At 31.0% G+C, this 16,365-nt stretch overlaps 3 protein-coding genes across 5 annotated transcripts in view; 2 read left to right on the top strand and 1 right to left on the bottom strand.

Moving 5' to 3' along the window:
- Nucleotides 1–4,174, top strand: part of LOC125835910 (WAT1-related protein At5g64700) — a 42,681-nt gene extending 38,507 nt beyond the window's left edge. For 2 of the 3 annotated variants that reach the window (XM_049515014.1, XM_049515012.1), the window contains exons 6-7: nt 3,052–3,203; nt 3,938–4,174. In XM_049515014.1, the coding sequence (XP_049370971.1) occupies nt 3,052–3,203; nt 3,938–4,130 (345 nt within the window). In that variant the 3' untranslated portion in view covers nt 4,131–4,174. The remainder of the gene's footprint in view (nt 1–3,051; nt 3,204–3,937) is intronic. The other variant, XM_049515013.1, reaches the window with a different exon arrangement.
- A 6,821-nt stretch (nt 4,175–10,995) lies between these two features.
- LOC125835912 (uncharacterized) lies at nt 10,996–13,913 on the top strand. Its single transcript, XM_049515018.1, has 2 exons — nt 10,996–11,278; nt 13,286–13,913. Exons 1-2 carry the CDS (start codon nt 11,036–11,038, stop codon nt 13,697–13,699), a joined length of 657 nt encoding a protein of 218 aa, XP_049370975.1. The 5' UTR covers nt 10,996–11,035; the 3' UTR covers nt 13,700–13,913.
- A 71-nt stretch (nt 13,914–13,984) lies between these two features.
- LOC125835911 (WAT1-related protein At1g68170-like) lies at nt 13,985–16,100 on the bottom strand. The gene is made up of 7 exons (XM_049515017.1): nt 15,897–16,100; nt 15,518–15,580; nt 15,276–15,392; nt 14,916–15,168; nt 14,682–14,837; nt 14,425–14,576; nt 13,985–14,347 (listed from the first exon to the last, which is right to left on the bottom strand). Exons 1-7 carry the CDS (start codon nt 16,067–16,069, stop codon nt 14,122–14,124), a joined length of 1,140 nt encoding a protein of 379 aa, XP_049370974.1. The 5' UTR covers nt 16,070–16,100; the 3' UTR covers nt 13,985–14,121.
- Between the last annotated feature and the right edge of the window lie 265 nt (nt 16,101–16,365).

Here is a 16,365-nt window from a genome sequence, read left to right as displayed (position 1 = left end):
TAGTATTTCGAGAATTAACTTGATTAATTATTGAAGTTAAATTGATTTATTTCAACTTAATCTTATAAAAGCTATACCATAAGTATTATATATTACGAAGTTTAAGAAAATAAAGAAGATTTTTCAATCTTGTAATCTTAAATTAAATATCAGGCCCCGAGCCTACACCCTGGGCGGGACCGGCACTCGGAGACCATTGCTGGCCCCAAGCGAACCCTTGGCCTGGCTTTCTTAACTCAGCGGAAACCTGACTCAACAGAATACTTAATGCAATGCAAAGTCATAAGACAACTTAACTGATAAAAATCTGGCCAAAAGGCACCTCGAGTCTCAAAATAGAATATTTACATATATACATAAAAGAGAGACTCAACTAACTGACTGACTGTCTATGAAGCCTCTAAATACTGAGATGGATGTTGGGACAGACCCCGCAACACCCTAATAAAACAAAACTAAGAACAAAAAATAATTGAGTCCTCTGAAATGCAAGGAGGCTCACCACTGACTCTGGAGTGCTCAGCTGGATCAACGGCGTGCAGGATGCTGATCCGGAGTACATGTATCAGCATAATAATAAGATGCATGCCAACTGGCATCAGTACATGGAATGTACGAGTATGCGAGTTGGAAGAAAAACTAAGCAACAAAGGCTAGAAGGAAATCTGGAAGAAACTGAAAAACTTACCTTGCTCAACTCAACTCAACTTGACTGACTTCTTTCAATATAAGGCAATTTAAAACAAGTGCGATATAAAGAAAGGCTGCTTAAAACATGCTATAAACTCTGTTTGTATACAAAGATACAATAAGCCTGAGATGTATATAGAAATACAAATGATCTGATGTATATGAAAATACAATAACTGCTGTGGGAGTTTCTCTAACCGACAACCATCACATGAGAGCTATAGTGATGATACATCGATCGACCTCACGCTGCCAGAGCATCTTATACCCGGCCAAAGGTATAAGACCTGAACTGCCTAATGGATCCACTAGTCTAATCTGAAAAGGATTCATCTAAAAAGTATGATCTTTTTCTACCCATGGTGGCTAACATGGTTCTATGGGGGCTGTGGGTTCTTTGAACGCTCCCCCAATTCGATGCTCGATACTACTCCCAAAAATGTACTAGCTCTTATGTTTTTAAAACATATTTCTTCCTGCTGATTGAGATAATTACTCAAAAACTAGCCCGAAGGCTCTTTTGGAAATCTCAGTTTCCAACCTTGTTTAAATGTAAAAACATTTCTTTAAAACTTCTTTGGGAATACATAGTTCCCTAATAACTTTGAGAAATGAACTCAACTTTAAACTCTTTGCTCAACTTGAAACTCTTGAATTAACTTGAAACTCGATACTTAACTTGGAACTGGAGCCTTAGAATGAAGTTAAAACGTTCAATGAAGACTCTTGAAAAGCTTGGAGGACTTGCTTGAACTTACTTCTTAACATTACTTGACTTGACTCTAACTTCTCTTTAACTTGATACTAACTTGCCTTGAATTGAACTATGGATTCAAGGTATATGATCACACGTATTTGGATGAGTTCGGGATGTTTAGAAACACTTTGGGGTGTTGGAAACAACTAGGGAACATAGGTATAACACCTAGGAACATGCATGAGAAAGCATGGAAAGAAAGGGGGAACATGGCGTCCTTGGCGCTCTGCAAGGCGCGGAGCGCCAGCCTTTGAAGGTCAAAAGTCACCTGCTGGCGCTCTGAGTGGCACGCTGCCCCAAGGGCTGGACCTCAGAGTCCCCTTTGGGGGGCGCTGGCAGGCGCGACGCGCCAGTCCCTTCCCCAGAAAATCCGACTTTTCTCTCTCTTTTCTTCAACTCTAAACCACCCTAACTTCAAAGGTTCCAATACCAACCATTAAGGATCACAAAATCCCTCAATATACAATAATTTCAACTCAAGAACACAATCGAATCATATCCCACAACCAACAAGAACTTCAACAACACAATCAACAACATCAACAACAACTAACAACTTCAACAACATATCCAATCCTCTCTCAAATCATAAAATGAGCTTGGTGTGTGGTGGAAAGGATCAACCCACACTAAAGACTCACATACCTTGATAGGGATCACCCCCGATGATTTCCACGACGAAACTTTGATGGAAACTTGTTGATCTCCTCTTTCTTCTCTTCTTCTTTCCCTTCTGCTCTTCTTCTTCTCAAGCCCTAGCTTTTTACCCTTTTAAAATGGGATACAAATGATCCAAAATCAGCCTAACAGACAATATAACCCCAAAAGAAAAACTAGGGAAAAGACCAAAATGCCCTTAAAATTTCCGGACGGATTCCCTGCCAACTGTCGAACTTTCAATAGCCATAACTCGTTCATACGAACTCGGAATCGAGAAAACTCGGTGGCGTTGGAAAGATCATTCCACAAGCTTCACAACCATAACTGGAACTACTCTTAACTCATCATGAGCTAGGAGTTATGACCGCTCAAAGTTGGCCAAAAACTCACTTTTTCCCATACTTAGCCAAATTTCCAGATTTTTAAATTTTTCCAAAAATGACTATTTCAAATTTCCAAGCTGTTTCATAGTTTTTTCAAATTGCCGGATGTTACATTAAAGATATGTCAAATGTACCAAAATATCATTTAAACTTGTGGTCTTAAACATGTCAGTTGTCACATGGAAAACTGAAATTAAAGTGTTGTAAAAAAAAAAGGAAGAAAATTATTCTTTTTCAAACAGACTAAAAAGGAAAAATAGGCCATTTTTTAAAAATGTACGTAAGGAGTATATATTTTTAAATACTAATCAAAATTTAAATAATTTAAATCACAGAAAATGAAAATTATCATATAAACTAAAACAAAGAATAAATGAATCTTTGATAGAAATACTTTACTGTTTGGCACAAAAGATTGTCATTTTCTTGCAACACTTTAGATAATACCTTTTGTCATCCATAACCTTTTTTTTTGGTAGTCTTAATTAGTTAGAATACTTATAGGTTAAGTTTATTATTATTTTTAAATTTGCTAAAAAAAATGATTTTTTTTTTTGGCAGGGAATAGTTGTGACTGGAGTTACATTTTATTTACAAGCTTGGGTTGTTGAAAAGAAAGGTCCAGTTTATATGGCTATGACTACACCTTTGACTTTAATTTTTACAATTGCTGCTTCTGCTGTGCTTTTTGGAGAGATCATTAGTTTGGGAAGGTAATATTCTTACTTTTAAAAAATACATATATATATATTAATATGAAAACTAAGTTGGTCAAATTTTGTAAGACGATGCTCAAGTAAACTTATAAGCTAGTCAGATTGACTTAAAAGAACTTTTTAACTTATTTTTATTTTGATAAATATTCAAAAGTATTTACAAGTTGAGTGTTCGTAAGTCAAAATCACTAAGAAGCCCTAAGGCGGTCATTCTCAACTTATGATTTTTTCAATTTGTAAAAATTTCTAATTTGACAAAAATAAAATTACTATTTTATGCTTAATAATTTTTTTTAAAAAATTCCCAAAATACCTTTTCCAAAACAAAATCTTTGGCATCCTCTATGTTCCATATTTGTTGTTGGGTAAATAAGTTTTTTCCTTTGTTGTTCTATCTTTTTTCTTATAAAGATTACTTTTTTGATTTTGTAAACAATCTAGTCATCATTTTACTAAAAGAACAACTTTATCTCATTTTTTTTTGGCTTACCAAACATGTCAACTATTTATTATCAGCTTCATCACGTTATTCAACACACATAATTATTTATTTATAAATTGATTTTAGCACTTGACACTCTATCGACTATTTACGATTAGCTAACTCAAACATATATGATTTTAACACTTAACACTTTATCAATTATTTACGATCAGCTAACTCAAACGTACTCTAAAATTAGTTATTGATGCACTTGTTTTTTTTTTTTTGCATGTTTCATTTCTTGCAGCATTTTAGGAGGGATATTGTTGGTTGGTGGTCTATACTGTGTACTTTGGGGAAAATCTAAAGAACAAAATATGAAAACTTCAAATATTGAAGATATTGAGAAGGCGGAGAATGGATCAAAGGAAGAATCAATCTTGGAGAAACAATCCTCAACACCAAATGCACAAATCCAACACGCTTGTTCTCCAGCTTAATTAGAGGTTTCGAAAATTAAAAATAATAATTAATGTATGTTCACCGATTAAAATAACTTATTGTTCGTATCATATGTGTCTCACATGCAACAAAGAATCCTTTTGGCAAGGAGGGATTTAGGAGCTTCAATCTCATTGTGTACAATTAGCATAGTGTTTAGGATAATCTCATTCTGTATAATTAGCTATTATTAATGTGACTATTAATAAAGGGTATAAGTAGATCAAGCGTTGTAATCTATTAAAAATAGTCCAACACGCTTGTTGCTCTTGTTACTTTTTTATTTTTTATTTTTTGCTAGGTTTCTTTGACTCTACATATTTTATATGCTTTACTTGAGTTGGAGGTTTATTAAAATAGTCTATCTAAAAAATGGCCACGTATCCTTACTTTTTTCTTCTTTTGCGTCTTCTTCGTCCTCCTCCTCCACCTCCTCATCCTCCCTCTTCTTTAAAATTTGACGTACTAAAAATGTGAATAGTTTTAAGCGAATTATATATCGAAAGACTTGAAACATCGAGAGAATTTCATATCTAAAATTTGGGATTGTTAGAGGAGATTTTGAGTTGGTCGGAATTGAGTTGTCAGTGAGTACTTCATGTATAGTTTAAACTATATTCACCTTTTTGACTGTATTATAATGTATAATCATTGTGTAACTCATGTATATAATAGTTATTTATATAGTCAGTGTTAAAGCTATATATGACCTTTGACTATTTTTATGTTAATAAAACATAACTATATTTATTATAAACTAATTATTTTATTTTATTGTATATTTGTATATATTTGAAATCATCGCGATGGTTTAATGACATTGAACGGCCATTCTCCATGGGCTCAGAGGCCCGCTTACTTGATAACTCAATAAATAGCTTAAGGAATTTTTGCATACTCTAATTATTTTTTATATATTAAAATAACAATAACAATATCTTACATAATCAACTTGAAAGTAGGTATTTCTTGATTTTAAGTTCCAAAGTACACAAATATACCTCTTTACATTTGTGTGTAGCGCATATATACATAGATATACAAAAAGATATTAAAAATATATTTATCAAAAAGTTGAAAACACTCACTTATTTGAACGAATATACATGAATATAAATCATGTATATCATTATATATAATAATGTATAATATCGCATGAGTAATACGATAAAGTTGTACCACGAATACACAAACAAGAGAGGGACTATGAGCAGTGATATTCACTCTTGTTTGTAATACTTTCGTAATAGGAACAAGATTTGTGTATCAGTTATCAACAACGGAAGATCAACGAAATCCTTTTTTTTTTTGAAGAATTGCTCCAAGCCAAACTTGAATCTCAAGGAAACAAGGTAATTGATTCACAAATTAAGTGTCGATTTGTGGTAGATGTGAAATTTGATTTCCTCTTTCAACTCTTTTTTTCGTTTCTACGTTCTTTCTCTTATTTTTCTTCTTTTTTCCCCTGTCTCTGACAAGAGTGAAACACAACTTTAGAATAGGGAGTAAAAGTGGTTCAGCAATTACCCCATAACTGTTCCCACTTCGTTTTTTAAAAATTGTATTCATCTTTATTTCAGAAACTTTATCAGGTTGGATTGGATCGGGTCAGATCAGGTCGGATCCACATGAACGACCCATGACAATACCATTTATAATGTTTTATGTGAATAACACAACCATGACAATTTTGTTTTAATATGGCTTGAGATAATATCTCTCATTATCTCCTACAATAAGATAAAAGGTAAGAAGTAGAACATTATTTATAAATAACCTTTTCAGTTTCATTGGGCGAAATAATAATTAAAAAAAAAATTAAAAAATAATAATATAAAAAAAAAATAAACAAATATATATATATATATGGCCAACAAGCAAAACGAGTTTTTATTAACAAATAACTAAGTTGTATAATGTATAATTTTGAATATTCTTTTTTTGGTGATTTCAGCATTTTGTTTTTTGTGACGAAAATTATGTTTTTCTTTAGGCGGTATATTATTGAATTACGTTGAAAGTGTTTTCAGAATCTAAAAGTCTTAATAGTAATCTCCAAGTAGAAGCTTAATTTTCCAATTACTTCTAGAAAGTATGACTAATTAAATGGCTAATTAATTATCTAGGATTACTCTTACGTCGTGTATGGTACGTATTATAACAATAATTTCTATTAAATTGACTTAGTATTTTCAATACTAAAAATTTTACCTACAAAAATACGAACTTTCATATTCTTGGACTGATTCTATTAATTGAAGTTATATTAATTAGTCCCTTAATCCATCCAATCCTTTGCTAATTGATTTTTACCTAAACTCGATTTCACTTTTCATAGTAACTTGATAACATGATATTTAATTTAATCGAAAGAAGAATCTATATGGTGGTCGATCGATTTGTAGAATATAATTATTAAAATTGATAAATGTTAGAAAATCAAGTAGTGCTTCGACGGTATGATTAGGTACGGAGTATTGCATATTCAAATATAGGTTATGGTTGGAGTTGTGATATATAAAAAACTAATAATTGAAATAAAATAACTTGAAAGGATATTCCCTTTTGGTGAAAATGATTTTTATTTGAAAATCTTTTCTACAACCAAATAGTAGGAAGGGACTTATTATTCAATAAATATTTTATGTCCTACCCCTTTTTTTCCGGAGAGAAGCAGATATTTCGGTACAAAATCTTAGTAGCTTAGCTGGTTGATTCTAGTGGCGGAATCAAGATTTTTATGAAAGGAATTCAAAATATGAAGAAGTAACATATGAACTAGTCGAAGAGGTGCATCTTCTATTATATATACATAACAATAATTTTAACCATATATAAATAGTGTAATTTTCCGCCGAAGAGAATAACCTCCTAGCTTGTTGGCAGAACCCCTAATTGACTACATGAATTTTCAGCCTGGTGGTAACGGTCTGATTTTCACTCTTAAAATGTAAAACGTTACACGTTAAAGAAAACAAAAGAGTAATTAATTCTATTTTGATTTTATAATGACAATTAGTAAATTAAAATAAATATTGTAGTAACCTTGACAACTAATATAAAACCAAAGATGTATAAAATAAAGTTATAAATAATTTATGAGTAGCTGGCTAGCTAAGAAAAAAAAAACTTTATGATGGACCTACTTTCACCTTAATTGTTTTTAGGAAGAGGTTATTTAAGAAATAAAAAAAAAACAAGAATAAATACAATATTTTCTTTATTTAGGAGGTTGGTGCCCTGATATAAAATGGTGTTTAAAACTTTTGGCTGGAATTTTAGGTAGACAATTTCTACGCTACGATTCTAATTATTTTTTTAATGCACCACTTAATGCACTTTTATAAAATCATTGTAACTTTTTCAAAAAAATTCTATTGATGCATATGCACTTTAATTATCATAAGGTCCACATCAATAACCTATTGCTTTTAACTCAATTATGCTTATATAAAAAGAAATTTAAAAAAAAAAACATGAGAAATTGTTCCTTTCCTTTTTTCTTATCCCTCGGAGCTTCCACCTTTTCGCTCCATTGGTAACTTGAACTGATAACCTCCGAGTAGGAAGTGAGGGGTTCTTACCGTCCGAGCAACTCCCTCGTCCATGAAAAATTGTTTAATTTTGAAAATGTTTCCTTAAGTCTCATCGCGGGAATAATATATAAAGTGATTAGTCGTACGTGAGTCGTAACTAGTACTCCCTCTGTCCGCTCAAAGTTAAATTAGATTACATTAATTTGATATTTTAAACAAAAAATTGATATATTCAAAAACTACACGAAAAGTACTATAAATTCCAATTTTTTGCATATTAATATGATGAAAAAATACAAAAATGTTAGTCAAAGTTATTATCGTTTGATTTATGACAATTAAAAGTGGACGGAGGTAGTAGTTTACTTGGGTTTTTTTAACAAACTTGGCATTTTTTGGTACTTTTTTTTAATCCTTGATATATAGGCATAGTTGAGTCAATTTTTTCCTACAAGATTTAATTAATTTCTTTTTTCGACTTTGATGTTATAAATTACAAGTAGGAGATTACCAACTCTTTATGAGTTTTAAAGAAGGGGTTGGTTGAGTTGGCACACATGAAATGTAGATGTAAATTAAAGTTGCATGGCTCACATTATTATTTGAAACCAATTAATATGTGCATAACATTTCAATCACTAAAAAAAAAATTAAAAAATCCTAATCATGCATAATGATTTAATTAAAGAGAGCATATTATAAAGACGTGATCCCAATAAATATAAACGTGGCTAGCACATAATTCATGATCTTTGCTCATTTGATTTTATGGAAAACCATAAAATCTTTTTGCAAATTCAACCAATCAACAAAAAGATTGAAAGAAGAAATGATGATAGAATATGAAGAATTTTGATTTTTTTTTAAAATGATGAATAGTTGTCAAACACTTTATGTTTTCAATTTTTTTTAATAAATAATATCATCATGTGTAATAACTCGCAAATGACACATAAAATGTGAATCGTACAAAATAAGTCTTATGCTACAAACACAACTGAGAAGGATATAGGTGCAAGAGAACCTCAAACATCCCTAAAAAACCCGATGTGAGAGAACCTCGTATATCCCTAAAAAATCCGGTACGATACGATCCCAAATCTCCTTTATGCAATAGTCTCAATAACGTATGCAAAATTTTCCGCAAGCAATATCACATATATAAAAGAATACGTAAGTGAATCAATGTAACAAGATTAGCATTTGCGTAATAAATAATAAAGGGAAAAAAAGAGAATAATATTAATTTAGATGTAATTAAGGAATTAAATATTTTTATGTTATTTGGAAGAAAATTGGTCCTTTATACTGACGGCCAAAATACGAATCTCCGCAATTTCAGGGAGATATTCCCATGGCAATAATTGGTCTCTTTATTATTTTTCCTTTTTAGTCTCATATATATATATATATATATAAATCAACATAAAAATAAAAATAATTATTTGAGAAATATTATAATATTTTGGCTTATACTTTTCAAGAATTAATAAAATTTAAATGATTCTTTTTGACTATTGGCTTAGGACAGTATGCTTCTTGGTACATTTATATAAAGTTAATTGTTTAGATTTTATTTTATTTTATTTCCTTTTTAACTCTTGGTAAGTTGAGCAGCATCCTTTAATACTCTTTTGCTTATTTGACCATCAAGATTTGAAAAATATACAATTTGTACAAAATTGTTAATTACTATTTTCTCCAAATTATTTTTATAAAAATTAAGGAGTCGTAAAATATATGGTAAAAGGAAAATATATTTTATGAAATTCTAAAATATATGGTACGAGAGAAATATATGGTGAGAAGTATTAGGAAAATTAATAATTAAGGAGTAATAAAATAAATAGTAAAAAGAAAATATATTTTAAACGAGATGCATCACAAAAAATAGAAAGAAAAATAAAATTATGCTAGGAAAAATTAGAAATATTACCATCATAACTTGCCTAAAATTTGGCATTAAAGCCCCATATTTTATTTCTTGGTATCTAATAACTCAAGTACATTTTTAGAAATTTTATGATGACAATATAATGTGGTAAACAAAATAAATAAATATTTAAAAGGATTAAAAATATTTCTAAAAGAAGTTCACATTTTTAAAACAACCTTTTAACCTTCATATATGAAATTCTTATTATTTAAATAAATATAACATTTATATTAACGACAATTATTATTTATTTTATTTTATTTTTCTTATATATAATTTCATTTAAAATATAAATAAAGTCTACATATATTTTACTCTCATACTTCCACTTGTGGGATTTAATAAGGTATACTAATGTCTGTTTGTTATTACTTTCTCTATTTCATATTAACTGATTTGTGAGATAATGCACACTTATTAAGAAAAATATTTAAGGATATAATTAAGTTATACTTTCCACTATTGTTCTTTGTGAAATCATAAGTATAACTTTGCAAGTAGTGCAATTTATCTTCAAGAAAACATCAAACTTCATTAAAGGAAATGATAAATATGAAGAAAAAAAAATCAAACATCCATCTTGTAGTTTGAACATTTCAATTATTTTGAATAATAAAAAAAGTCACAAACAATCAATTAATATAAAATAGAGGGAGTACAATTTTTGGCGTAACATTAGAGAACTATCCCTTTGTTCATTTGTTTTAAATCACGTTTTACTTCACAAAAAATCAATTTGATTAATTTTTGAAGTTAAATTAAATTAATCTTTTAAATATAAAATTTGGACACTCAAAATTACACAAAAAAATTTATAGAGAGAAGTATCAAAGACACCCTTAAACTTGACACAGATTATTAGTTTCATCCCCGAACTATTGACAGCCTTAAAAACTTCCCTTTACTTGACTAATTGAAGCTAAATACACCCCAATTTTGCAATATTAATGAAATACAACCCTAAATTCTTGTCAACTTTAGGGGTGTTTTCGACACTTTTCCCGATTTTTATTAAGAACTTCATGCTGCTGCAAGAGTTTGAGATCACTTGTTATGTCATATTGCATATCGGGAGTGTATCTAAGTTTCATTAGTCAAGTAGATGAGTTTTTTAAGGCAGTTGCTCCAACTTTAGATGTGATTTTGATACTTGTCTTTTTTTATAAATTATAATTTCATATATTTATATAATTAACAAAATACCTTATATAGTTTGACTCTGAAAAAAACGAATTAAAGTAATGAGAAAATAGTAGGGTATTATATTTGTTTCCTTTTGAAATAAAATGGTAATCAAATATAAAAAGGAAATAAAATCCCACTTTCCTTCCCGCCATCTATATAAAATCTCTCTCTTCCTATTCATTCCTCATTCTCTCTACTCTCTTCCTCTCCAAAAATAAAAAACCCTTAAAAAAAAAAAGGGGGAAAAATGGGAGCTTGTGCAACGAAGCCAAAGGATTTGAAAGGAGATGCACCGGAAACCGCACCGGAAAATGTTCCGGCGACGGAAATCGCCACCAAAGATGCGGCGGAAGTAGCCGTCGCCGCCAAGGATGTGGTGGTTGTGGCGGAAGAAGAAGTGAAGAAGGAAATAGAGGGCGATGCTGCTGCTGCTGCTGATGATGATGACGATGCTGAAAAACGCCGATCTCTATCTAACTTGTTCAAGGAGGTAAATTTATTTTTTCAAATTTTTTATATTTTATATTTATTTTTCTGGACTAATATTATTTATTTGTAGTAGAATTTTTAATGTGTTTTTTGTCTGTTCTCCCTATTTATTCTGTTAAAAAAATTATTTTGCTTTGAATCTGTTGTATATTCTTACGATTAGCTTTACATTTTGGAATGAGAGATGGTGAGGATTACAAAGCAGAGACTATTAAAATCACCTAAGAAGAAACGAGGAATAAAAAAAAATTGAATTTGGTTCAAATACTCAATCAACTAACTATTCGCAGTTAAAACATAAAAATTTCCTTGAATAATATAGTTAATTCTCTGCCTATTTTTTATATAGGAAATAAACAAAAAAGAATCTTTATGATAGTTTACGAATTATGTCAAGGTAAAAGAAATTGATCATATTTTTTTCTTTAAAAAATGTATTTTTGCTTCTAAGTTTATCTTCTTTTTATGTGTACTACCAGATAATGTTATTTGATTGTTGATAATTCATCTTATTGACTATAAGAAAGCAATAAAAGTCAGATTAATATTTTTTATTATTGATTGTTGATAATAATGGATTATGTTATTGTGGAAGGTATATGTAATTAAGTAAGTCATAAACGTCACTTCTAAACCTAATGAATGTTATTAAATTATACCAACATGTAATTATTTTTGGGACATGAAGTTGTACTATCATCATAATTATATATGGTCCATCTCTTTATTGTTTAAATTACTATTTTTGTTGATATCCTTTTATCTTTCCTTAAAGATACCCTTAATCCTGAAATCAAAACATCACTTCTTTTTATGGTGGAGTGGTATGTATTCCGTCATCGTTTACTAAAGGTTTTACCTTCGAATCACCTTAGTTATGCAATTTCCTTTGTTAGGAAACACCTTACCCCTCAATGACTTCCTGATGTGAATTTGGATTTAATTGGACTTTAATATGGATATTGAACACCGAGTGAGAAAACAAAAAAAATTGTTGTTAAATTTGTTTATTCTTTGATTTGCCTAGCTGGAACAGAGATAATGTAGTGGAAGTATAGATTAATTGCTATATTTGTGGTCTAAAAGAATCTTGGTAATGATGTTTTGTTTGGATTGTGAGTTGTTGACAACCAAACATGGTCTTGCTTTCTTGGTAAATAATGGACCACTAATTTGTTTTCTTCTCCTTTGTTTTATCTACTCATGTTCTTTTAGTCTTGTCTGCCTTTTTGTTTCATTGGTTTTCATGTAGTACTAGGTTAACTCTTTTTTCCTTTTTTCCTTTTTTTGCGACTCTTTAATTTCAGATTTTTCGCTTAACATGTTTAAGATCATAATATTCAAAAAATTTCTTTACTTGTTTAAATTTTGTGTTGAGTCAGAATCATACAAACAAATTAAAACAAGGGAGTATTAATATAGCTTCAAGAACTACAAAAAGGAAGAGAAAAGTTACTATAGATTCTCTTGCTCCTGTTTGTATTTTTTTCCTTTTGAAGGGGAAAGAAAATAAAAGTGGGAAATCTTCATCTTGATAGAAAACAAAGAAAATATTTCATTTTCCCTCTACATACTAGCATTTGATCGTAGATTTTGAACATTTATCTTCAAAGGCGATGAAATTTGACTCAAAATTTGATCTTTTAATATTTTCGCTTGCTCAAACCAGTTTTTGGGACTTCCTCTCACAAATCTTCAAGCATTTTATCCTAGTAAAATACATCTCTAAACATAACTTCAAGTTCCAAAAACCACAACTTTGAAAACTCTAATTTTTTAAGTTTCAAGTTTCAACTTCAAAATCTATGGCCAGAACAGGAGTTAAGGTAACTGCCAAACATGGTACCATGGCAACATGGAAAGAATGAAGTAGTCATGTTTTTAGTTCACAATAGGTACCATTTTAAGTATGGTAGTTTTGCTACAAAGAACAACAAGGGTTGCATTGAATTGATATACCTTGTTACTGTTTGAGTAGCTTATGATATGTTACATCTATTTATTGCAGAACGAAGAATGTAAGGGATCGGAGCAAGTAAACGAGGAGGCATCCCAGATCACACCATCAGAAGCTAAGCCAGAAGAAGTTGAGAAGGTTGTTGATGCTCCTGTTACATCGGAGATAGTAAAAGCACTAGAAGTGGCCTCAATTACTGCTGAGGCTCCCAAGGTGGAGCCTTCCGAGGAGAAGAAGATAGATGAAGTGAAATCAGAACCTAAGACTCCTGCTGAGAAGAAAGTAGAGGAAGTAAAACCAGCAGCAGAGACTCCTGCTGTAGAGGAAGTAAAACCGGCAGTAGAGACTCCTGCAGAGAAGAAGATAGAAGAGGCTCCAGCTGCAACAGTTGCTCCAACTCACGTGGAGACGAAAGCAGAAGATGCTCCAAAGGTAACTGTAGTAGAAGAAAAGAAGTCGAGCTAGTCTTGGTAGTGATAATTTGAACCATAATGTGAAAGATTTTGAAGAACGAAACTATGCTTCCTTAGTAGTTGCTTGAAGATTGCATGGTGAAAAACGTGTGGAAATGATTTTTTTTGTTGATTGACAAAGTTGTGATGAGAAAAGATTTAATCTTTTATTTGTTTATTGTCATATACTCGTCGTTGTTTTGAGTTCTATTACACACATTATATTTTCATCTTGTTCATTATTGGCATGTTTAAACATACTCTTATCATTAGCTTCTTGCAATACGAGTTAATATGGTTAATTTCCATAACTTGTCTTCTTCTTTATTCACTGATTTACAAATTCTTGAGTTCTATTTGAATTAAATCAGTAAAAGTTGAACTATAATAATTAACTGCTGAACATTTATCGATATATGAGTTGGTTTCTTCTGGTTATGGTTCTTGATGAGCTGCAGTCGATGTTGGACTAATTATATCATCAGTTTTGAATTCTGGGACTACTGCAGCAGTAGCCTGATTTATACCAGCATATGAGATGATCTCAATGACTCCATTGTCGTTACGTTTCAAGGCTTCAGCTGCAGCTACTGTCTTCTCTTTGGCTGTCCCCCATAACATAACGTATAAGCCAATAACAATGAATACTGATCCTATTAAGCTGTCATCATAAGAAGACATTGTTAGTTCTTGATCGAAATTTAACTGATATTGAACAGTCATGAGGTAGATTCTAACCTTCCAAGGTGCAACTCCTCGGGAAGGACAATTGTACCAACTATGGCTACAAAGATAAGTGCTAATGGATAGAACGATGAGACATAGAGAGGCCCTTTTTGTTTTGTGCACCATGCTACTACGGTCACTCCTAATCCTGAAGAAACAATGCCCTGAAACAATGCTTATATAAGAATCAAGTATAGTGGTAAGAGTTCAACACATGATGCTTGGATTTTGCATCCACTAGCCTCTGGAGATTGGATCGAGGGACGTACAGAATAAGCAGGAGTGAAAAGTTTGATGTTCCAGCCAAGTTTCCAGGCAGATGAATCCCTTTCCCTTATAAAAGCATATATCCCTGCTTGGATAGCCCCACAAAAACACATTAAGGCAGTGTTTGAGTACATAGGGTACCTCTGCCTCATCCTACCCTGTTGTCAAGAAAAGAGTACATTGTTATCAACAAATTTCGGAGAAAGAACTTCTCGCGCACACACACACACACCTACCTGAAAGATCAACCATGATGCATAAGAAGCACAACTCAAAAATGCAAGTATTGAGCCCCAAATATCATTGTAAGTTGCTTGTTGTGCTGTCGTTGCTGTGGCATTACTAGTATGAAGCAAATGGATATTCATAGATGGTAATGGGATCTTCATTCCTTTATAAAGATTCAGTATCAATGCTCCTCCAATGCCTAATAAAGTTCCAAACAACTTTGCTTGTCCTGCTAATCTATGCATGTCCAATCTTTCCATCCTGTCAATATCGTGTCCAAAAATAATTGTTTGATCACATCATCAAATCATATTTGACGTAACAGAAACTCGAACTCACAATCTTAGAATTAAAAGTAGATTACTGACCCTACAAGTACAGCCATAATCAATGTAACTGCAGGAGTGAGGTTAGACATAGCTGATGAAAATGTTGCTGTTGTGAAAATTAAACTCTCTGCATATAAGTTGCTTCCAAGTGCTGCCCTGTAAAATAAATATTGTGTTTTTTTTTAGAAGTACTTGGAATTTATTTGCTTATATTTGAATATTTTTTTATTATATAGTAACATAATTGAAAATGATTTCATTATTTTAGCTGTGATTCTCACCCCAATAATCCATTAATGACACCTTGTAACAGTATTGTCCAAGTTAATCTTGGTCTTCTTTTTCTGCATGCAAAAAAAAAAGGTATAAACAAGCTAATATTGATTAAACTAATAATAAATTCCTACTTATATATAGGATTAATGTGAATTATGACATTATATATAATCATGATATGTACTATGTATCAAACAACTTTATCTGATCAAGGGCCGAGGCACAAGGGTCCTGATGTTATTCAGGTGCAAAGAACCTTAGAGATGTAAACACTCGAACGTGAAAACAAGAGTTCTTGCACTTAACATTGTTACATGTCAAATGAGTCTCAAATGTAACAATTAACAAATTCTAAAAATTAACACAAAAAATTATAAAACTAACCTTTCCATAATGAAAGCAAGAGGAACCATGAAAGCAGTAGCAAAAACCAATCTGTAAAAGACCATAATTTGTACTTTCATTCCATCAGCAACAGCAACTTTGTAGAAAATATTAACACTTCCAGATGCAATTTGACTTAGCACCATTAAAATAATTGTTTTCATAATTGCCATAATATAATTTTATCTTCAATAAGAGAGAATGAAAGTATAATTAAAAAAACACAAACTTTTTTTGTGCTTATAATTCTTCCTTTCACTCTCTCTTTATTGGTTTAATTAAAATCAATTAACATGCTCATGTATATATACTACATAATATTATATATATTCACCATACTTTTTATGTTGGTAGAAAAAAGGTAATCACATGTCCCACCTATATATAGTTCACTTATCTTGTTAAAATATCAAATGAACTAGGGGTCATTTTCATTAAGTTTGGCCATAACCTTAATTTAGGTAACTCA

This window comes from Solanum verrucosum, unplaced genomic scaffold (assembly GCF_900185275.1).
Source record: "Solanum verrucosum unplaced genomic scaffold, falcon-dt-bn FXZP01000128.1, whole genome shotgun sequence".
Classification (NCBI taxonomy): Eukaryota; Viridiplantae; Streptophyta; class Magnoliopsida; order Solanales; family Solanaceae; genus Solanum; species Solanum verrucosum.
The sequence above is the reverse complement of the archived record's forward strand: the minus strand, read 5'-3'. Positions and strand labels throughout refer to the sequence as shown.